At 38.6% G+C, this 24,852-nt stretch overlaps 1 protein-coding gene across 1 annotated transcript in view; it reads left to right on the plus strand.

Annotated features, from left to right (window-relative positions):
• GUCY1A2 (guanylate cyclase 1 soluble subunit alpha 2) overlaps positions 1–24,852 on the plus strand; it is a 469,674-nt gene that overhangs the window by 43,405 nt on the left and 401,417 nt on the right. Inside the window, exon 2 of the mRNA XM_055547771.1 lies at positions 8,816–8,877. Coding sequence (XP_055403746.1) covers positions 8,816–8,877 — 62 coding nt within the window. The remainder of the gene's footprint in view (positions 1–8,815; positions 8,878–24,852) is intronic.

Below are 24,852 nucleotides of genomic sequence, written 5' to 3' on the forward strand. Positions count from 1 at the left end.
GAAGATTCTTTACCACTGAGCCTCCAGGGAAGCCATATATGCAGGGTGTGAGTGAGTGATAGTTGCTCAGTCAGGTCTGACTCTTTTTGACCCCATGGACTGAAGCCTGCCAGGCTTCTCTTATCCATGAGATTGCCCAGGCAAGATTAATGGAGTGGGTTGCTGTTTCCTTCTCCAGGGGATCTTCCCTACCCAGGGATCAAACATGGGTCTCCTGTGTTGCAGGCGGATATGCAGAGTACATCATGCAAAATGCTGGGCTGGATGAAGCACAAGCTGGAATCAAGATTGTCAGAAATCTTGAAATATCAACAACCTCAGATATGCAGATGATACCACGCTAATGGCAGAAACTGAAGAGAAACTAAAGAGCCTCTTGATGAGAGTGAAAGAGGAGAGTGAAAAAGTTGGCTTCAAACTCAATGTTCAAAAAACTAAAATCCTGGCATCTGGCTTCATCACTTCATAGTTAATAGAAGCAAAAAAAAAAAAAAAAAAGTGGAAATAGTGACAGATTTTATTTTCTTGGGCTCCAAAGTAACTGTGGACAGTGACTTCAGCCATGAAATGGAAAGATGCTTGTGCCTTGGAAGGAACGCTATGACAAACCTAGGCAGCATATTAAAAATCAGAGACATCATTTTGCCAACAGAGGTCCATATAGTCTAACCTATGGTTTTTCCAGTAGTCACGTACAGATGTGAGAGTTGGACCATAAAGGTTGAGCACTGAAGAACTGAAGTTTTCTAACTGTGGTCCTGGAGAAGACTCTTGAGAGTACCTTGGACTGAAAGATCAAATCTGTCAGTCCTAAATTAATTAGTCACAAGATTAGCCACAACAATCCTGACTATTCATTGGAAGGACTGATGCTGAAGCTGAAAGTTCCAATAGTTTGGTCACCTGATGCAAAGAGTCTACTAATTGAAAAAGACCCTGACACTGGGAAAAACTGAAAGCAAGAAGAGAAGGGGGTGACAGAGGATGAGATTTAGCTAGCATCTCTGACTCAATGGACATGAATCTGATTAAACTCTGGGAGATAGTGAAGGACAGGGACGACTGGTGTTCTGCAGTCCATGGGGTCACAAAGAGTTGGACACGACTTAATGACTGAACAATCAGAAAAAATTTTAAAAAATGGTTATAATAAAAAAAAGTACATCTAAGACAAGACAGTCATAGTTTTTGTCTATGGTCTTTGTGTACATAGATTTAAAGAACATTAAGTGTGCTTTCAAGAAGCAAACAATTAATTTGAATCCATGTAATTCTTCATTTTTATGTCAACTTTAAAATTTCTCTTTTTGTAAAGGAGGGCTTCTAATCTCTCTAGCTTTTATTCCTTTTTAGTCAGATGGTGATAATATTAAAATCAGTCTATTTCCCTGGATTGGTACATTAAAAACATGAAATGTAAAGTGCTCAACCAAATACAAGATGTTAAATATTATGTGCAGTTCAGGTTGGAGATTAAGTGTTTGGATTCTGGAACAGACTATCTGAGTTTCAACCCTGCCTTTGCCTGTTTTTACTTGTTTGACATAGGACAGCATAAACTTTCTGTATCTCAGTTTTCTCATCTATAAAATAATAATCTCCCTCATAATGTTAATATGAAAATCAAATGAGTTAATATTTGTAATGGGCTTAAAGCCCAGTGCCTTGCATAAATTAGTACTGCTGCTGCTAAGTCGCATCAGTCGTGTCCGACTCTGTGCGACCCCATAGACAGCAGCCCACCACGCTCCGCTGTCACTGGGATTCTCCAGGCAAGAACACTGGAGTGAGTTGCCATTTCCTTCTCCAATGCATGAAAGTGAAAAGTGAAAGGGAAGTCGCTCAGTCATGTCCGACTCTTAGTGACCCCATGGACTGCAGCCTACCAGGCTCCTCCGCCCATGGGATTTTCCTGGCAAGAGTACTGGAGTGGGGTGCCATTGCCTTCTCTGAAATTAAGTGCAACAGTCAATATTACATACAATACAATACAGTATTAACTGTTGTTATGTGTATGCTGGCACAAAATTGAATGCTGACATAAGTGTGTGGGACTTAGTTACTTGGAAAAATTTTAAAATCCTATGTAAATGCTTCAAGCAATATAATTCTCTGTTTACAAATAATATTTAATTTTAAACTATTAGTGAAATTGTGTTGATTTAGCAGTTACATGTGAACATCTTTCAGAAGCTTGCTGCTTTTTCTATTTGAAAAATGAAACTACTGTCATTACTGCTGATTTAGGTAATTTTTATAGAGTATTGGTCTTGATCATCATGTTTTTATCTTAAATGAGAGATTTTCAATCCTGACTAACATTCGAAGTAAATGGGTCCCCCTAGTTGCATTGGAAAATTAGTGGGTGGTACTCAGCATTGGTATTTTTTAAAAGCTCCCCAGGGGATTTTAATGTGTAGGCAAAGTTGAAAATTGTTGGCCTATTTCTTGTTGTCCAGTTGCTCAGTTGTGTCCGACTCTTTGAGACCCCAACGCCTGCAGCATGCCAGGCTTCCCTGTCCTTCACTAATTCCTGGAGTTTGCTCAAACTCATGCCCATTGAGTCGATGATGCCATCCAACCATCTATCCTCTGTCGCCTCATTCTCCTCTTGCCCTCAATCTTTCCCAGCATCAGGGTCTTTTCTAGTGAATCAGCTCTTCACATGTTGCCTCGGGCAATAGTAATTAAATATATATCTATATCATTTAGTTTCTGACATTAAAATATAATTTTCTCATATTTAAGTAAATAAGATAACATGGCTATTTCTGGATATTTCTTTAAAGGAAGATCTATTGTTTCCATTAATTCTCTAGCTTGTGGATATGTATTATAAAGCAAAAATGAGAAGTTTATTTGCTTTTAAATTATCTGTGGATTTTTGTTTTTGGCATGATAAATGCTATATATATTTAAAAGATGTATATAGAATCACATAATATTAAAGGTGAGAGGGACCTGCAAGGCATCTAGTAGAAAGATTGTATACTTTGAAGCAAATCCTGGCTTGCGGTGACTCATTCATTTTCAAGTTTTATGATCTTGGGTACTTAATCAATTTGAGCCCTAACTTCATCTCTGTAGAGTTGAGATGAGCGTGTGCTTTATATGATGTTGGCTCCTTTTCATATGATACACAGACACGATCTTGACACACACAGTTTTCATTCCCTGCCTCCTGCCTGATCTGCAGACTGCCTGGCTGCGGATATGTAGAGCAGGGATTGTGTGGGAGCTTCTGTGGGGCTGTCTGAGCTTGCAGGGCCAGTTGCTGAAAACTTCTTCCTCCTGCCGTTCATGGATCATTTCTCTGGCTCTGTTTGGACTATTTCATGGCTGGTTGTTTGGATGCCATGACCTTTCATGAGCATAACATTTAGTTTGTGGGGGTCTGTCCCTGCTGACTAACTAGAGTGAAGCTGTTAATGAGACTAGAGATGAAGATGGCTTCTTGTTGCCACATGGCAGAAGCTTTTGTGTACTTCCTCTTTGCGCTCTAGGCAGTACATGTGCAGGACACAGATGGCTGCCTTCTCTTCTCAGCTATCTTCTTATGCATTGTTTCTTTGTGTTGAGTAGGACAGTAGGAAGTCGCTATCTCAATCTTAGTTTAGGGGAAGGAGAGAAAAATTACAGACCTCTTTGATTTTCTTTTTTTGTGATAGGGACCGTGGATTTTGTTTCATTCCTAACCCTCGTCTCTCCGATCTTGTGGCGTGCAACTATAAAAGTATTTAGACCATCTAACTCTCCTGTCACACGTTCTTTATGTCCTAGGAAGGGGGTTCATAGATTGCTTCTTATTAGTTATATACAGCATGAGGCCTGAGGTCCTGATCTTGTCTGTGGTGCATCAGTGTCCTAAAGCCTAGGCCTGGCTTTATGTCTATTTTCAATCTCACTTTTGAGAATTCTGCTTTTGTCACCATCTCTCTGCACTGATCTGAAGATTTTGTTGGAAATATTTGTAAATTCAGCTTCCATTTTCCTATTTTCCTCTATTGTAATAGGCACCGTCTTCTCATTATTAGTCTTAGTGGTAAGTCTATTGATATTTTTAGGTGATGAGGATCTTAAACCATTACACTTGTGGGGTGGGTGTTCTAAGATAAACTTTGTGCTCCTCCACTCGATTTTGAGACTCTTGAGGGTAGGAATCATGTTTTTCAGCTGGACAGAGTCATAACTATCATTTATTTAGCACCTGCTATGTACCAGAGACTTTGATTTATTTCAATTAATTACCATAAAAATAATATATACATGAGAAATCATTTCAGATAGCCTAAGTAAACTGTCCAAGGTCATCTAGTTTGTGAGTCAGAGTTGGATTTTGACTCAGTTTGATCTTAAATCCTCTTTTCTAAATCATCTTTCCAAACTACTTCTTAAAGGAAAGGAAAGTCACTCAGCTGTGTCAAACTCTTTGAGACCCCATGGACTATACAGTCCGTGGAATTCTCCAGGCTAGAATACTAGAGTGGGTAGCCATTTCCTTGTCCAAGGGATCTTCCCAACTGAGAGATCGAACCCAGGTCTCCTGCATTGCATGCAGATTCTTTACCAGCTGAGCCACCAGGGAAGCCCAAAGGAAAGGATAGATATAGGTAACAGGAATGGGATTTTGGCCTGTAGATGGTTGATGAAACTGATACGGAGTTGCATTCTTAAAGAAAAGGAAAGGAGATCCACAGATCTTCAGAGCCCTTGCTTTTCCCATTAATCTACATTGACTTGCATTACTGGCATACATGGACATTTAGCAAATGTTGTTCAGCTTTCAAGGTAGAAGTCACCCCTCCCATGTGCATGTCTTCACTTTGTGCTTTTTAATTCATGTTAGAGAGACTCAGATTATGTGATGATGTCTCAGAAATAGGCAAACTCTAAAGAAAATTGGAGTGAATCCATGATTATAATCCATGGTGAGGAGTCAGGGCTGCATTGAAGTCACCCTTGACTTACTGAAGATCCAAGGATCTTTGCTTGTAGTTCAGACCACCAGAATGTGCCCATTGGATTTGGCAAGTGATAGCTAAGAATCGGACTGAGTGACTTCACTTTCACTTTTCACTTTCATGCATTGGAGAAAGAAATGGCAACCCACTCCAGTGTTCTTGCCTGGAGAATCCCAGAGACAGGGGAGCCTGGTGGGCTGCCGTCTATGGGGTCGCATAGAGTCAGACACGACTGAAGTGACTTAGCAGCAGCAGCAGTAGCAGAAAATATATAAATCTTTATGAAGTTGAAGCTTTGTTGAATGTGCCCAGAGAACACTTTCCATTTAATGTATTTGGAAACTCTAAATATAATTCCTTTTGGGGAGTAAGAGTAATTGCTTCAGAAAAGAAAAAAAAAAAAGTCAATGCTTTAAAAGGCTTAACTCCTTTCATGAACATTTGCTTTTTAATGACTTGGAAATTCCTTTATAGGAAAAAAATGACCTTTGGCAAAAATTAGGCCATTCTGGTCTTAACTGTCCCTATGCACTCTGGTTCTTGCTTTATGTTCCAGGTTTTGTCACTAGAGGTTATTGGAAGGATAATCCCTCTGTGGATATTCACTGCTTTTAGAGCATGTTGCCAAAGTGAAAGTTATTTTAGCTCAGAAACTGCCAAATCAGTACAAGAGACTCAGATCACAGAAGTTCTAAGCCAGTGATTGATAATGACTTGCTTTAGGTTGGCCATGAGTTGGGTTTTTAAAGCATACTTTTCATGTGCATTAGGATTGCTGTGTCTGTTTCACTCTCTTCAGATTTTTCAAGAGCCTCTTTGCTTGGATCAGGAATTATTTATCTTTTCTAGGTATGTTATTCTGCTTTGATTCTGTTCTGTTGAACAGAGACATCTGTACGAGTTTGAGGCCTCATGAACAGGTTGAAAGAAATTACCCTGTACCTCTTTCCCTAAACACTTGGAGGCAGATTCTTCCTCAAATTAATTTCTAAAATGGCTTGGCTAAAGTGAAGAATATGTCTGAACTCTTAGATTTGCTCAATGAAGATGTTCTTCTAAATGGTAGTGTAGAATAGTTCTCAGTGGTTGCTCTTGATTTAATTGAAACTCACTTTTCTCAAGCTTTTTAAAAAAAACTTCTCCATGTAACCTTATACAGGCTAAAATCCCATTCCTGTTTTCTGTATCTATCCTTTCCTTTAAGAAGGAGCTTGGAAAGATGATTTAGAAAAGAGGATTTAAGATCAAACTGAGTCAAAATCCAACTCTGACTCACAAACTAGACGACCTTGGACAGTTTACTTAGGCTACCTGAAATGATTTCTCATGTATATATTATTTTTATGGTAATTAATTGAAATAAAGTCCCTGGTACATAGTAGGTGCTAAATAAATGATAGTCATGACTCTGTCCAGCTGAAAAACATGGTTCCTACCTTCAAGAGTCTCAAAATCGAGTGGAGGAGCACAAAGTTTATCTTAGAACACCCACCCCACAAGTGTAATGGTTTAAGATCCTCATCACCTAAAAATATCAATAGACTTACCACTAAGACTAATAATGAGAAGACGGTGCCTATTACAATAGAGGAAAATAGGAAAATGGAAGCTGAATTTACAAATATTTCCAACAAAATCTTCAGATCAGTGCAGAGAGATGGTGACAAAAGCAGAATTCTCAAAAGTGAGATTGAAAATAGACATAAAGCCAGGCCTAGGCTTTAGGACACTGATGCACCACAGACAAGATCAGGACCTCAGGCCTCATGCTGTATATAACTAATAAGAAGCAATCTATGAACCCCCTTCCTAGGACATAAAGAACGTGTGACAGGAGAGTTAGATGGTCTTAATACTTTTATAGCTACATGCCACAAGATCGGAGAGACAAGGGTTGGGAATGAGACAAAATCCACGGTCCCTATCATAGAAAAGAAAATCAAAGAGGTCTGTAATTTTTCTCTCCTTCTCTGAAACTAAGATAACCATTTTCTACAAAGGAAGTTGTTGAAACTTTTGAGTATTAGGTAGAGAGATTTTTACATGTCTACTGGACATTTTCATAGGGAGGTAGACATGGAAGAATTTCAGGAGAACCCTGACAAAGAACTGTGTAGACTCCTTTAAATCATATATCTTAAAGAAAATCAGTTTGAAGGATTAGAGATGGGAAATAAACTGATATTTATTAACTGCTTCTTAGTACCAGCATTGTGTTATATCCTCCTGCAGATTACCTTTTTTAGATTTACCTTGGTTTGTGTAGTTAATTAGTGGCAGCCCACGAGATTACCAAACTACCATGTTGCCCTCATATCTTGAAGGATCTGGGTTAGAGTCATTTTGTGGTGGTGTTCAGTCACTAACTTGTGTCTGACTCTTTACAACTCCATGGACTGCAGGATGCCGAGCTTCTGTGTCCTTCACTGTCTCCCTGAGTTTGATCAAACTCATGTCCATTGAGTCAGTGATGCCATCCAACCTTCTCATTCTCTGTCATTCCCTTCTCTTCCTGCCTTCAGTCTTTCCCAGCATCAGGGTTTTTTCCAATGAGTCAGCTCTTCACATCAGGTGGCCAAAGTATTGAAGCTTCAGCTTTAGCATCAGCCCTTCCAATGAATATTCAGGGTTGATTTCCTTTAGCGTTGACTGGTTTGATCTCCTTGCAGTTCAAGGGACTCTCAAGAGACTTCTCCAGGATCACAGTTTAAAAACATCAATTCTTCAGCTCTCAGCCTTCTTTATGGTCCAACTGTCACATCCATACATGACTACTGGAAAAACCATAGCTTTGACTAGATAGACCTTTATTGGCAAAGTGATATCTCTGCTTTTTAATACACTGTCTAGGCTTGTCATAGCTTTTCTTCCAAGGAGCTCATTAGTGGCAGACCATGAAATTACCAAACTTCCATGCTGCCCTCATACCTTGAAGGATCTGTGTTAGAGTCATTTTGTTGTGTTGTTCAGTCACTAAGTTGTATCTGACTCTTTGCAACCCCACAGACTGCAGGATGCCGAGCTTGCGTGTCCTTCACTATCTCCATTTTAATTTTAAATTCTTTTAATTTTGTGGCTGCAGTCACCATCTGCCATGATTTTGGAGCCCAAGAAAATATAAAATTCATCCATGGCTATAATGGCTCAGTGTTTTGATAAGCTTTTTTTTTCCTGTTTGATTAGAGGTTTTTATTATTTAACAAATTCACTCTCTTGTCACTGAGGATTTGGTTCTTATAATTTGTTAATAAAATCTGTGCTTTAAGGTTTTTGTTTCACTCATGCCTCCCTAGGTCTGAGACTCCCAAGTTGAGGCTTCATTGCCTAAATACGTCTTGGAATAATTCTTGGTCTGAGTTTAGGAAACTCTGTGTTCAGCTATTGTGAAGAGGAGGGGATATAAACTTCAGTCATGAGCTGCTTAGTTATTTTCTGCAGATCCTATTTCTTGCCCCTCCAGGAGGCTCTGGAACCATTGCTTGAGATCTCTTGAGAAAGTCAGGCTTGACCTGGGCATTACTCTTCTTTAGAACCCCCTTTCTCCACTGCCCCCCTGCCCAATATCTAGGTTTATTGTAGGTACTCGATGAGCATTTCTTTGAACTTAATAGCTGATACAAAAGCTTTGGGGAAAATATGGCTAAGGAATGCTATCATACTTGAAATTGGGAAATTCGGAGTAATTACCGAGTGTCTCATATTCTTGTGGGGAAAACACATGGCAAAATTCACAATGAGTTGATATTGTAAAGGGAAAATTCTTATGAGATGATTCAGAAGCTACATATCTGCTTATGATACTCAGAATGGGGATGACACTGATTTGCTCATAATGTATTATTATTATTCTGTAGCCCCAGATGATACAGCAGACTCTCAAGAGGACACTGCAATATTATGAGCACCAAGTTACAGGGTAAGGAAAATTGGATTTTGGTTTTTATTGGGAACAAGTTAAAGATAATTCCTACATAGAGAACAGAGTTGTGGTTGCTAAGGGAGAGAGGGTTGGGGGAGGCATGGAGTGGGAAGTTGATGTTAGGAGATGTAAACTATTATATATAGAATGGATAAACAACAAGGCCCTAGTGTATCAAACAGGGAACTATATTTAATATCCTGTTATAAATCATAATAAAAATAATATATATATAAAGGATGTATATATGTGTAACTGAATCACTTTTCTGTATAGTAGAAATTAACACATTATAAATTACTATAACTAAATTAAAAAAGAATAATTACTCAAATGTAGTAGTGGAACATGAGGTTTTCTGCCACCCAAGCCAACCTTATTCCATAGTGGTTATGCTTAGAATGGAGTGGGGGCTCATAGGGGTCCTGTGTTTATTGGGATTATTTCTGTCAAGGGATTATTTGTGTTGAATCCTTTTTAATAAAATCCCTTTTGCTATTTTTTCCTTTTTTTCCTTCTTGTGCTCTTGCTTCTCATTCTCATTCATTGAATTTCATATTTTGCCTTTGTAATATGGTAAGGCTTTAAAGGAAATTTTAGGATCCTTCAGTCAAGTTTAATCAAAATCACTATAAGCTTAATATAGTTGAGCGATAAGTATTTGTTTTGTTTAGTTAGAGACCTGTGCTACAGAGTTTCCTTTGTTTGTTCCCCTCTTTTTGAAGTGGTGTGGTCTGATGTAAAGTAAGAAGATTTAAGGTTATGAGGCAGGAATTCAAGGCCTCACTAGGACATAGAACTTAAAAGTAACTTTACTGTTTCAAAGGGTGATGATGATGATGATAACTAAATCAAGGATTATTTGTCATTATTAAATGAGGTAATTTTAATGAAAGTATTTTGTAAGCAGAAACCTCCAAATAAGTGTAAAGGTGTGTCTTTGATTGGCTATGGCAGAAAGCAGTTGGCAAATCCAAAAGCCTAAATTCACTTTCTGATGTAGTCTAGCTATTTAAATTAAATGTACAATGTACGTTTATCTTTGTAGGGGTTTAAGAACTTCTGAGGAGTCAAGATTCAAATCCTGGTATCTCTTTAAAGGCTATAACACTATGGGTCATAGCCATTACCATAGGGATCAAGAACATATTTTTGGCTATTAAGATGTACTGTATTTTTTATTTTTCCTACAAAACAGAAGGGAAGAAAGCATAGTGAAAAAATAATCTCAGTATCTAGTAAAATGCCATACACTTTAAGTGCTTGATTAGTATATTAAGTATCGTTTCAAAGGAAATTGCCCTGAAACTTTGTCATATCAATCCTCAAGAGTGCAGTACTAGGGAAAACATTACTTAAACTCATGAATGGCTTTTAATTTGAGGCTAATGTCTAAATGCTTTATTTTAATGGAGATAAATAATGTAAATTAATCTCTTCCCATGTACTCTAAAATAAAGCAATCATTCTCCTTTTATTTGCTGCTTTCAAAGTGTGGTGTTTGGATTAAATTAGTTAATGTATTTAGAATAGTTCCTGGTACATGGTGAGCACTACATGCTTGTTTACTCTTATATTTATTATAATTATGTTTTTTAATATTTTAATGACAGTATCAGTAATGCGACTTGACATTTGGGATCTTAGTTTCCTGAACAGGGATTGAACTCATACCCCCTGCAGCAGAAGTGCAGAGTCCTAACCACTGGAACACCAGGGAATTCCCCATATTTATTGTCATTAAATTTTTTAATATTGTAATGACCATACACCAAACTGAATAACACCAAAAAAATGATGTCCTTTTCATCATAGGGGACTAGAATGCAAAAGTAGGAAGTCAAGAGATACCTAAATAACTGGCAAGTTTGGCCTTGGAGTACAAAATGAAGCAGGGCAACAGCTAGCAGAGTTTTGCCAAGAGAATGTGCTGGTCATAGCAAACACCCTCTTCCAACAACACAAGAGATGACTCTGCACATGGACTTGGATGGTCAATTCCAAAATCAGATGGATTATATTCTCTGCAGCTGAAGGTGGAGAACATTTATGTAGTAAGCAAAAAAAAAAAAAAAAAAAAGAAAAAAAAAAAAAAAAAGACCAGGAATTGACTGTGGCTCAGACCATGAACTCATTTCAAAATTCAGACTTAAATTGAAGAAAGTAGGAAAAACCACTAGGCCATTCAGGTATGACCTAAATCAAATTCCTTAGGATTATGCAGTGGAAGTGACAAATAGATTTAAGGGATTAGATCTGATAGAGTGCCCAAAAAACTGTGGACAGAGGTTTGTAACATTGTACAGAAGGTGGTGATCAAAACCATTCCCAAGAAAAACAAATGCTGCAAGGCAAAATGGTTGTCTGAGGAGACCTTACAAATTACTGAGAAAAGAAGAGAAGTGAGAGGCAAAGGAGAAAAGGAAAGCTATACCCATATGAATGCAGAGTTCCAAAGAATAGCAAGGAGAGATAAGAAAGTCTTCCTAAGTGAACAATGCAAAGAAATAGAGGAAAACAATAGAATGGGAAAGACTAGATATCGCTTCAAGAAAATTAGAGATACCAAGGGAACATTTCATGTAAAGATGGGCACAGTAAAGGACAGAAATGGTATGGACCTAATAGAAGAAGAAGATATTAAGAAATGGCAAAATACACAGAAGAAATATACAAAAAAGATCTTAATGACCCAGATAACCATGATGGTGTGGTAACATACCTAGAGCCAGGAATCTTGGAGTGCAAAGTGAAGAGGGCCTTAGGAAGCATCACTATGAACAAAGCAAGTAGAGGTGATGGAATTCCAGCTAAGCTATTTCAAATCCTAAAGGATGATGCTGTTAAAGTCCTGCACTCGATGCCAGCAAATTTGGTAAACTCAGTACTGGTCAGGGACTGGAAAAGGTCAGTTTTCATTCCATCCCACAGAATGGCACTGTCAAAGAATGTTCAAACTGCTGCACAATTGCACTCATTTTACATGCTAGCAAAGTAATGCTCAAAATTTTCCAAGGCAGGCTTCAACAGTATGTGAACTGACTTCAACAGTACGTGAACCAAGAACTCCCAGATGTTCAAGCTGGATTTAGAAAAGGCAGAGGAACCAGCGATCAAATTGCCAACATGCCAATGGTCATAGAATAAGCAAGAGAATTTTGGAAAAACATCTACTTCTGCTTTATTGACTATGAAAAAACTTTTGACTGTGGATCACAACAAACTGTAGAAAATTCTTCAAGTGATGGGAATACCAGACCTTACCTGCCTCCTGTGAAACCTGTATGCAGGTCAAGAAGCAGCAGTTAGAACTGGACATAGAAGAACAAACTGGTTCCAAACTGGTTCTAAATTGGAAACTGGTTCCAATTTTGTTCAAATGTAAAATGCCAGGCTGGATGAAGCAGAAGGTGGAATCAAGACTGCTAGGAGAAATATCAATAACTCAGATATGCAGATGATATCACCCTTGTGGCAGATACAGAAGAGCCTCTTGATGAAGATGAAAGAGGAATGGCTGGCTTAAAACTCAACATTCAAAACCTGAATATTATGGCACCTAGTCCCATCTTTTGTTGGCAAATAGACAGGAAAACCAGAGAAGGCAATGGTACCCCACTCCAGTACTCTTGCCTGGAAAATCCCATGGACGGAGGAGCCTGGTAGGCTGCAGTCCATGGGGTCGTGAAGAGTCAGACACGACTGAGCGACTTCCCTTTCACTTTTCACTTTCATGCACTGGAGAAGGAAATGGCAACCCACTCCAGTGTTCTTGCCTGGAGAATCCCAGGGACGGCGGAGCCTGGTGGGCTGCCATCTATGGGGTTGCACAGAGTCAGACACTACTGAAGTGACTTAGCAGCAGCAGCAGACAGGAAAACAATGGAAATAGTGACAGACTTTGTTTTCTTGGGCTCCAAAGTCACTGCAGATGGTGACTGTAGCCATGAAACTAAAAGATGCTTGCTCCTTGGAAGAAAAGCTATGACAAACCTAGACAGTATATTAAAAAGCAGACGTTACTTTTCCGACAAAGGTCCGTCTAGTCAAAGCTATGATTTTTCCAGTAGTCATGTATGGATGTGAGAGTTGGACCACAAAGAAGGTTGAGTGAGAAAGAATTGATGCTTTTGAACTGTGGTGTTGGAGAAGACTCGTGAGAGTCCCTTGGACAGCAAAGAGATCAAACCAGTCAATCCTAAAGGAAATCAGTCCTGAATATTCATTGGAAGGACTGATGCTGAAGTTGAAGCTCCAATACTTTGGCCACCTGATGGTAAGAGCTGACTCATTGGAAAAGACCATGATGCTAGATGACTGCAGGAGAAGGAGATGACAGTACAAGATGGTTGGATGGATCACTGATCCAATGGGCATGAGTCTGAGCAAACTCTGGGAGGTGGTGAAGGACAGGGAAGACTGGCGTGCTGCAGTGCATGGCGTTCAAAGAGTCGGACATGACTGAGCAACTGAACAACAACTACCAGTAATGAAATGCAAGTTATGTTCTAAAATTATGAATGCCCTCTCCATTTTGAAATCAAATAATAACTGATGAAGTAGTCTTATTTGTGAACTAAACTATGTCTTTGTGGCAAGTTGGAGTGGGGCTCTTAAAAATATGATAAAAAGAACTAAACTGTATTTCTATAATCAGCAGAAAATTATTCTTTCTATTAGTAGGATGGAGTTCTCTTTTATCTAAATAACTCCCTCAACTATCCCTTCAATCTGTGTATTGCCTAAATGGTCTTTCCCTAGTTCTGCTTAGTGCAGCCACAGTATTTAAAAAACAGACAGGGTATAGGACTTCCATATAAAGAGATATATTAATGTCCTACTGGTTATAAGACCTAGTAGCATATTTTTGCTTAAGTGTTGGTTACCCTCTGAGAATTTGAAGTGCCTTTACTCACTATCTTTTTTTGTGCTCATGCTGCTGAAGACAAAAGGGTCATGATTTCCTTGTCTAGTACCCTCTTTGCCTTTTATTTAATTTTTTTCTTTTATATTGGGGTATAGCTGAATAACAATATTGTGATAGTTTCAGGTGGATAGCAAAGGGACTCAGCCATAGATATACATGTAGCCATTTTCACCCAACTATCCCTCCTCCCATCCTACCCCTGCTGGGACCCATACATTTGTTCTCAAAGTCTGTTTTGTAAATGAGTTCATTTGTATTGTTTCTTCTGAGGTTCCACATACAAGAGATGTCATAGATATATTTCTCCTTCTCTGTCTGACTTACTTCACTCAGTATGATAATCAAGGTACACCCATGTTGCATTATTTTATTCTTTTCAATGGCTGAGTAATATTCCATTGTATACATGTGCTACATCTTCTTTATCCATTCCTCTCTCAGTGGATTTCTAGGTTCCTTCCATGTAATCATTTGTCACCATTTGCTGACACCCTATTGTAAACAGTGCTGCAGTGAACATTGGGGTGCTTGTATCCTTTCGGACTATGTTTATCCCAGGAGTGGGATTACAAGGTCATATGGTAGCTGTATTTTCAGTTTCTAAAGGAACCTCCATACTGTTCTCCATAGTGGCTGTACCAGTTTACAATCAGTGTGTAAGGGAGAGTTCCTTTCTTTCTGTACCCTCTCTGGCAATTACTGTTTGTACATTTTTTTGATGACAGCCATTTTGACTGTCGAAAGGTGATATCCCATTGTAGTTTTGATTTGTATTTCTCTAATAATTAGTGATGTTGAGCATCTTTTCATGGGCCTCTTTGCCATCTGTATGTCTTCTTTGAGTTATGTCTCTTTAGGTCTTCCACCCATGTTTGATTGGATATTTTTTTGATATTGAGCTCCATAAGCTGTTTGTATATTTTGGAGATTAATCCTTTGACTGTTGTTTCATTTGCAAATATTTTCTCCCATTCTAAGTGTTGTCTTTTTGTCTTGTTCATGATTTTCTTTGCTGTGCCAAAGGTTTTAAGTTTAATTAGTTCCCAATTGTCTATTTTTGTTTTCATTTTCATTATTTCAGGAAGTGGGTCAAAAAAAGATCTTGCTCTGGTTTATGTCAAAGAGTATTTTCTCTATGTTTACCTCTAAGAGTTTTATACTGTCCAGTCTTAATTTATGTCTTTAATCCATTTTGAGCTTATTTTTTGTGCATGGTGTTAGGTAGTATTCTAATTTCATCATTTTACATGTTGCTGTCCAGATTTCCCAGCACCACTTACTCCAGAGGCTGTCTTTTCTCCATTGTATATTCTTGTCACCTTTGTCATAGATTAGCTGACCATAGGTGTATGGGTTTATCTTTGGGCTTTCTATCCTGTACCTTTGGTTTATATTTCTGTTTTTGTGCCAGTATCATACAGCTTTGTTTACTGTAGCTTTTCAGCATAGTTTGAAGACGGGGAAGCTGATTCATTCAGCTCCATTTTTCTTTTTCAAGATTACTTTGACTATTCTGGGTCTTTTGTGTTTCCATATAAATTGTTAATTTTTTTGTTCTAATTCTGTGAAGAATGCCATTGGTAGTTTGATAGGAATTGCATTGATTCTGTAGATTGCTTTGGGTATTATTCTTCCAATTCAATAACACTGTATTTTTTCCATCTGTATGTGTTCTCTTTGGTTTCTTTCATCTGTGTTTTATAGTTTTCTGAGAACAGGTCTTTTGCTTCCTTAGCTAGATTTATCCATGAAAGTTAAAAGTGAAGTGTTAGTCCCTCAGTCATGTCCAATTCTTTGAAACCCCATGGACTGTAGTCTGCCAGGCTCCTCTCTCCATGAAATTCTGCAGGCAAGAATACTGGAGTGTATAGCCATTCCTTTCTCCAGGGGGTCTTCCTAACCCAGAGATAGAATCTGGGTTTCCTGCACTGCCGGCAGATTCTTTATCATCTGAACCACCACGTAAGCCCCAGCTTCATCCCATTGCAACAACAAAAAAAAATAAGATTTATTCCTAGGTATTTTTTGTTGTTGTTGCAATGCAAAATAGAATTTTTTTCTCTTTTGTTGTTAGTGTATTGGAATGCAAGAGATTTCTGTGGACTAATTTTTTATAGTGTAACTTTATCAAATTCACCGGTTAGGGCCAGTAGATTTTTGGTAGAGTCTTTGGGATTTTCTATGTATACTAACGTCATCTGCAAACATGATGGTTATACTTCTTCCTTTCCAATTTGTATTCCTTTCATTTATTTTACTATGCTGATTGCTGTGGTGAGGACTTCCAAAACTATATTGAATAAGAGTAATAAGAGTGGTCATCCTTGTTTTGTTCCTAATCTTAGGGGAAATGCTTTCTGTTTTTCACACATGAGTATGGTATTTACTGTCAGTTTGTTGTATATGGCCTTTATTATGTTAATGGATGTTCCCTCTATGCCCATTTTCTGGAGAGTTTTTATTATAAATTGGTGTTGAATCTTTTAAAAGCTTTTTCTGCATCTATTATGATTATCATGATTTTTTAAAATATAAATTTATTTATTTTAATTGGAGGTTAATTACTTCACAATATTGTATTGGTTTTGCTATACATCAACATGAATCCACCACAGGTATACACGTGTTCCCCATCCTGAATCCCCCTCCCTCCTCCCTCCCCATACCATATGTTGCATCACATTGATTGATTTGTGTATATTGAAGAATTCTTGCATTTCTGGGACAAATCCAACTTGATTATAGTGTGTAAGCCTTTTAATGTGTTGTTGGATTCTGTTTACTAGTATTTTGTTGAGGATTTTTGGCTCCATGTTCACCACTGATATTGGTCTATAATTTTCTTTTTTTCTAATATCCTCATCTGATTTTGGTAAAAGGGTGATGATGGCCTTGTAGAATAAATTTGGGAGTGTTCCTCCCTCTGAATTTTTCTGGAAAAGTTTTAGAAGGATCAGTGTTAACTTTTCTCTAAATGTTTGATAGAATTCACCTTTGAAGCCATCTGGTCCTGCACTTTTGTTTGTTGGAAGATTTTTTATTTACAGTTTCAATTTCATTACATGTAATTAGTCTGTTTACATTTTCTGATTCTTTCTGAGTCAGTCTTGGAAGGTTGTACTTTATGAAGAATTTTTCCATTTCTTTCAGGTTATCAATTTTGTTGGTATATCATGGCTTATAGTAATCTCTTATGATCCTTTGTATTTCTACAGTGTCAGTTGTAGTTTCTCCTTATTCATTTCTAATTTTATTAGTTTGTGTCCTCTCCCTTTTTTTTTTGTTTGAGGATTTGGGCTAAAGTTCTATCATTTATCTTCTCAAAGACCCTACTTTTGCCTTTATTGGTCTTTGCTATTGTTTTCTTCTTTTTTATTTCATTTATTTATGCTCTAATATTTATGCTTTAATTCTGCTGACTTTGGGTTTTCTGTGTTCTTTTTTCTCTAGTTTATAATTTAGGTGTAATGTTAGGTTGTTTATTTGAGATTTTTTTGTTTCTTGAGGTGACAGTGAATGGCTATAAACTTTACTCTTAGAACTGCTTCTGAGGCATCCAGTAGGTTTTGATTCATTGTGTTTTCTTTACCATTTGTTTCTATATATTTACCATTTCTTTAATTTTTGCAGTGATCACTTGGTTATTTAGCAGCACACTTTTAGTCTCCATGTGTGTGTGTCTGTGTGTTTTTTACAACTTCTTTTTCTATGTTCGATTTCTAGTCTCATAGCATTATGGTTTGGAGAAGGCAATGGCACCCCACTCCAGTACTCTTGCCTGGAAAATCCCATGGATGGAGGAGCCTGGTGGACTGCCATCCATGGGGTCACTAAGAGTTGGACACGACTGAGCGACTTCCCTTTCACTTTTCACTTTCATGCATTGGAGAAGGAAATGGCAACCCACTCCAGTGTTCTTGCCTGGAGAATCCCAGGGATGGGGGAGCCTGGTGGGCTGCCATCTATGGGGTCACACAGAGTCAGACACAACTGAAGCGACTTAGCAGCAGTGGCAGCATTATGGTTGGAAAATATGCTTGATAAATTTCAATTTCCTTAATTTTTCCTAGGCTTGATATGTGACCAAAGATTTGTTCTATCCTGGAGCATGTTCCATGTGTACTTGAGAAGAAAGTGTACTTTGCCACTTTCGGGTGGAATATCTTATAAACATCAATTGAATCTATCTGGTCTATTGTGTCATTTGATGCTTGTGTTTCCTTTTTTATTTTCTGTCTTGATAACTGTTGATTGGTGTAAGTGGGGTATTAAAGCCCTCCACTATTCTTATGTTAAAGTTCATTTTTCCTTTGATGATTGTTACCATTTGCTTAAGTATTGAGGTGCTTTTATGTTAATTACATAAATATTAAGCAATTGTTACATATTCTTAAATTTATCCCTAGATTGTTGTGTAGTACCATTTAGTATCCATTGAAACAGTTTTTATTTTGAAGTATATTTTGGCTGATATGAGCATTGCTAATCCAATTTTCTTTTGATTTCCATTTGCATGGAATATCTTTTTCCATTACCTCACTTTCAGTCTGAATGTGTCCCTAGATCTTAAGTAGATCTGGTAGGCAGCATATCCGCTTTATGAATCTCAGCTTTGTTGCTATGAAGGGGCTTTGTAGGTCAGTCAAATGAATCAAGGTAAATAGATGTGGTCAAGCAGGAGACGGTAAGATTGAACATAGACATGTTAGGAATCAGTGAACTAAAATGGATGGGAATGGGAGAATTTAAATCAGATGACCATTGTATCTACTACTGCAGGCAAGAATCCCTTAGAAGAAATGGAGTAGCATTCATAGACAACAAAAGAGTCTGACATAAACAACAAGAGAGCTTGTTTGTAATCTCAAAAATGAGAGTAATCTTGGTTCAATTCCAAGGCAAGTCATTTGACATCACAATAATCCAAGTCTGTGCCCTAACCACTGATATCAAAGAGGCTGAAGTTGACCAGATCTTTGAAGACCTACAACACCTTCTAGAACTAATATCAAGAAACGATGTCCTTTTCATCATAGGGGACTGGAATGCTAAAGTAGGGAGTCAAGAGATACTTGAAGTAACAGGCAAGTTTGGCCTTGGAGTACAAAATTAAGCAGGACAAAGACTAATGGAGTTTGGTCAAGAGAATATGCTGGTCATAGCAAATACCCTTTTCCAACAACCTAAGAGGTGACTCTATACATGGACTTCACCAGATGGTCAACACCCAAATCAGACTGATTATGTTCTTTGCAGACAAAGATGAAGAAGCTTTATACAATCTGTAAAAACAAGGTCCTGAGATGACTATGGCTTAGATCACGAGCTCCCTATTTCAAAATCCAGACTTAAATTGAAGAATGTAGGAAAACCCACTAGGCCATCAGGTATGATCTAAATCAAACCCCTTATGATTATACAGTGAAAGTGACAAATAGATTCGAGAGATTAGATCAGGTAGACAGAGTGCCTAAAGCACTGTGGGCAGAAGTTTATAACATTGTATAGGAAGCAGTGGCCAAAACCATCTGAAAGAAAAAAAATACAAGAAAGCAAAGTTGTTGTCTGAGGAGGTTTACAAATAGCTGAAAAAAGAAAAGAGAAAGGCAAGGGAGAAAGGGAAAGATATATCCATCTGAGTACAGAGTTCCAGAGAATAGCAAGGGGAGATAAAAACACTTCCTTAAATGAACAGTGCAAAGAAATAGACGAAAACAATAGAATGGAAAATACTAGAAATGTTTTCAAGAAAATTGGAGATACCAAGGGAATATTTCTTGCAAGGATGGGCATGATAAAGGACAGAAATGGTAAGGACCTAACAGAAGCAAAAGAGATTAAGAAGAGGTGACAAGAATACATAGTAAGACTATACAAGGAAAGTCTTAATGTCCTGGATAACCAGAATGATGTGGTCACTCACCTAGAGCCAGCCATGCTAGAGTGTGAAGTCAAGTGGGCCTTAGGAAGCATTACTGTGAATGAAGCTAGTGGAGGTGGTGGAATTCCAGCTAAGCTATTTAAAGTCCTAAAATATGATGTTGTTAAAGTGCTGCTCTCAATATGTCAGCAAGTTTGGAAAACTCAGCAGTGGCCACAGCTGGAGATGGTTAGTTTTCATTCCAGGTCCAAAGAAGGGCAATGCCAAAGAATGTTCAAACTGCTATAGAATTGCACCTATTACACATACTAGAAGGTTATGCTCAAAATCCTTCAAGTTAGTCATTTTGATATTTGGCAAATCTAATACAGTTATGTAAAGTTTAAAAATAAAATAAAATTAAAAAAAAAAAAAAAAAAAATCCTTCAAGTTAGGCTTCAGCAGTACATGAACTGAGAACTTCTGGATGTATTAGCTGGATTTAGGAAAGGCAAAGGAACCAGAGATCAGATTGCCAACATTCGTTAGATCATGGGGAAAGCAAAGGAGTTCCAGAAAAACATCTACTGCTGTTTCATTGACTGTATACAAGTCTTTGTGTGGATCACAACAGACTGTGGGAAATTCTTAAAAGTGATAGAAATACCTGACCACCTTACCTGTCTCCCGAGAAACCTGTATGCAGTCAAGAAGCAACAGTTAAAAATGAACATAGAACAATTGACTGGTTCAAAATTGGGAGAAGACTATGACAAGGCCATGTATTGTCACCCTGCTTATTTAACTTATATGCAGAGACCATCATGCAAAACTCTGTGCTGAATGAATCACAAGCTGGAATCAAGGTTGCCGGGAGAACAACCTCAGATATGTGGATGATATCACTCTAATGGCAGAAAATGAAGAGGAACGGAAGAGTCTCTTGATGAGTGTGAAAGAGGAGAATGAAAAAGCTGACTTGAAATTCAACATTAAAAATACTAAGATCATGGCATCTGGTCCCATCACTTTATGGCAAATAGAAGGGGAAAAAGTGGAAGCAGTGAGAGATTTTGGAGAAGGCAATGGCACCCCACTCCAGTACTCTTGCCTAGAAAATCCATGGGCAGCGGAGCCTGGTAGGCTGCAGTCCAAGGGGTCACTAAGAGTTGGACATGACTGAGTGACTTCACTTTCACTTTTCACTTTCATGCACTGGAGAAGGAAATGGCAACCACTCCAGTGTTCTTGCCTGGAGAATCCCAGGGACGGGGGAGCCTGGTGGGCTGCCATATATGGGGTTGCACAGAGTTGGACACAACTGAAGTGACTTAGCAGCAGCAGCAGCAGTGAGAGATTTTATTTTGTTGGGCTCCAAAATCAGTTTATGGTGACTGCAGCCATGAAATTAAAATTCCATGCTTGTTCCTTTGAAGGAAAGCTCTGACAAACCTAGACAGCATATTAAAAAGCAGAGACATCACTTTGCCATCAAAGGTCTGTCTAGTCAAAGCTATGGTTTTTCCAGTAGTCATGTATGGATGTGAGAATTGAACCTTAAAAAAGGTTGTATGCTGAAGGATTAATATGTTCAAATTGTGGTGCTGGAGAAGACTCTTGAGAATACCTTGGACTACAAGGAGATCAAACCAGTAAAAACTAAATTAAATCAACCCTGAATATTCTTTGGAAGGGCTAATCCTGAAGCTGAAGGTCCCAAACTTTTGCCACCTGATGCAAAGATCCAGCTAATTGGAAAATACTGTGATGCTGGGAAAGATTAAAGGCAAAAGGAGAATGGGATGGCAGAGGATGAGAAGGTTAGTAAGCATCACTGACTCAATGCACATGGATTTGCCCAAGTTCCGGGAGATATTGGAAGACAGGAAAGTCTGGTGTGCTGCTTTCCATGTAGTCACAAAGAGCTGGACATGACTTAATGACTGAACAACAACATTTTGCCGACAAATGTTCATATAGTCAAAGCTATGGTTTTTCTGATAGTCATGTACAGTTGTGAGAACTGGTCCTTAAAGAAGGTTGAATGCCAAAGAATTGATGCTTTCAAATTGTGGTGCTGGAAAAGACTCTTGAGAGTCACTTAGGGATACTGGCATGCTATAATCCATGGAATGGCAAAGAGTTGGACATGACTTAATGATTGACCACCACCACCAAGAAGGCAGCATATACATGGGTCTTGCTTTTCTATCTGTTCAGCCAGTCTGTGTCTGTTGGTTGGGGCTTTTAATTCATTTACAGTTAAGGTAATTATGATGTGTATGTTCCTATTGCCATTTTCTTAATTGTTTTGGGTTTGTTTTTGTGGGTCATTTGCTTCTGTTGTTTCCTTCCTAGAGAAGTTTCTGTAGCATTTGTTGTAAAGCTGATTTGCTGATGCTGAATTCTTTTAACTTTTGCTTGTCTGTAAAGTTTTTGATTTCTCCATCAAATCTGAGTGAGATCATTGCTGGGTAGAGCAATCTTGACTGTAGATTTTTCCCTTTCCTCACTTTAAATTTATTCTGCCACTCCCTTCTGGCCTGCAGGGTTTTTTTTTTCTGAAAAGTCAGCTGATAGCCTTATGGGGATTCCCTTGTATTTGTTTTTTGCTTTTCCCTTGCTGCTTTTAATATTTTTCCTTTGCATTTGGTTTTTGTTAGTTTGATTAATATGTGTGTTGTTATGTTTCTCCTGTTTGGGACTCTGTGTACTTCCTGTTCTTTGGTGGTATTTCCTTTCCCATATTAGTGAACTTTTTTACTATAATCTCTTCAAATATTATCTCCAACCCCTTTCCTTCTTCTTCTGTACCTCTATAATTTAAATGTTGCCATGTTTAGTATCGTTGCAGAATTCTCTGAGATTGTTCTCAATTCTTTACATTCTTTTTTCTTTTTCTTGCTCCTCGGCCATTATTTACATCATTCTATCTTCCAGCTCAGTTATTGTCTTCTGCCTCAGTTATTCTGTCCTTGATTCCTTCTAGAGTGTTTTTAATTTCAGTTATTGTGTTGTTTATCACTGTTTGTTTTTTCTTTAGTTCTTCTAGATCCTTGTTAAATGCTTCTTGCATTTTATCCATTTTATTTTGAAGGTTTTTACTTGAACTTTACTTTATTTTGAACTTGTTTGCTGTCATTACTCTAAATACTTTTTGAGATAGGTTACCTATTTCCTATTCATTTATTTGGTATTGTAGGCGTTTACCTTGCTTTCCCATCGTAACAGATTTTTTTGTTGCCTTTGTTTTTTGATGGGCGGGACTGTGTCCCCCAAGTATTTGACCTCAGGTTTCCAGCAATGGGATGTGCAAGCTGTTGCGTAGAGCTGGGTCTTGGTGTTGAGATATGGGCCTCTGGGATACTTCACTTTGATTCATATTTCCTGGGGCTTGACTTTATCTGTTACTCCAGTACTTTGGACTAGTGTCTCCTGTAATAGGAGCTCAAGCCTGATCTCTGGCCTGTGAGCTGGGATCCTGCTAGGTGCAGAGTGCAGCAGCAGCAACAACAACAACAACAAAAGAAACAGAACAATAATAAAAAAGAAAAAAAGAAAATACATTTATAAAACTAACAAATGTATTAGAAAAAAATCAAGAAACTATATGAAACAAACAGTGGAGGATAAAACTGAACTCCAATAGCAAAGAAGAAAGAGCATAATAGTATTTAAAAAATAAAAGGGAGCAGAACAATAACAAAGAATAAAAAATAAAATGTATTCAGAAAACTAGAAGATAAATTAGAAAAAATAAGACTACTTATGAAACAACCACTGAAGGGTGAAAGTAAACTCCACTAGCAAAAAACAAAACCCTCCCACCAAAAGAAAAGAAGGAAGAAAAAACCTTGTCTTTTGAGGGCTGGGGTTTAGGTGAGGAAGGGTTTAGGTGATGACTGGATTTCGGTGATGTCAGAGTCCAGCATTCCATGCCCCAGAAAAAGCCCTGGGTAAGATGGGGGTAAGATGGGGGTGAACTCGGGCTCAGCCTAGTCAGTGGGGCCTTCAGAATGCCTCTGGCTTCACAGGGCATGGAGGGCCAGGCCTGGGGCCTCAGGAGGCTCCTCAGGGCCAAGGGGTGGGGAAATACCTGGCAGTTTCCCTGCTCCTTGAACCCAGAGGGGCCATCCTCCAGCTGACTTGGCTCCTTTACACCCTGACACCACCTAAACCTGACCAGTTCCTCCACTCATGCACACAGGAGCTACATGGATGGAGGGAGCCCTGAAGGATGGAGGGGGGCCCAGGTGATTGAGAGGAACCTGAGTGGCAGAGGGGGCCCCAGAGTGTGGAGGTGGCCCTCAAGTGTGGAGGGGCCCTGGAAGGCTGAGGGGCCCTGCAAGGCAGGATCCCAGCCTGGAGCCTTAGGAGGCTCCTTGGGACTGAGTGGTCACACAGAGGTACCAAGGAGCCTCCCAAGGGTGTCCCGGGGGACCCTCCCCCAACTGGTTTGGCTCTTTTCCCTTCCCTGCTCACTCTTATGCCCAAAAGACTTACTAGGGCAAAGAGTGCCCCAGAGGTTGGAGGACCAGGCTTGGGGCCTTAAAAGACTTCCCAGGGATAAGTCAGTGGGGAAACATCAAGAGTATTCTCCCTAATTCACATACTCTGAGTGTCTTTCCTCCTTCCCACTGATCTGGAAGCAAGCATGCCTCTTCTGATGCTCGAACCACTGCTCTTCACTCCTTCAGCCACCTCTCACCTATGCCAGGCCTGTTGAGCCTCCACTTCTCTTCTTGCCCCTTGTTCCCCACTACATCCTACCTGGTTGCTCAGGGGTTCCTCCCATCTGCCTGGTTGTTTGAAGTCCCCCACCAGAGTTTGGTGAGTGTCCTAGATGTGAGGAGACAGGAACTCCCTGTCTTCTCTTTCTGCCATCTTGGTTTTACCTCCAGGAGCTTTTAAATCTCAGTTTCAATTACAGTTTTTGTGATTAGTCTGTTTATAGTTTCTATTTCTTCCTAATTCAGTCTTGGAAGACTACCTTTCTAAGAATTTGTCAATTTCTTCCAGGTTGTCCATTTTATTAGCATACAGTTGCTTGTAGTAGTCTCTTATGATCCTTTGTATTTCTATGGTGTTGGTTGTAACTTTTTTTTTTTCATTTTTCATTTTAGTGATTTGAATTCCTTTCCCTTTTTTTTTTTTTTCTGATAAGTCAGGCTAAAGGTTTATCACT

Source organism: Bubalus kerabau, chromosome 15 (genome assembly GCF_029407905.1).
Source record: "Bubalus kerabau isolate K-KA32 ecotype Philippines breed swamp buffalo chromosome 15, PCC_UOA_SB_1v2, whole genome shotgun sequence".
In the NCBI taxonomy this organism is placed as follows: Eukaryota; Metazoa; Chordata; class Mammalia; order Artiodactyla; family Bovidae; genus Bubalus; species Bubalus kerabau.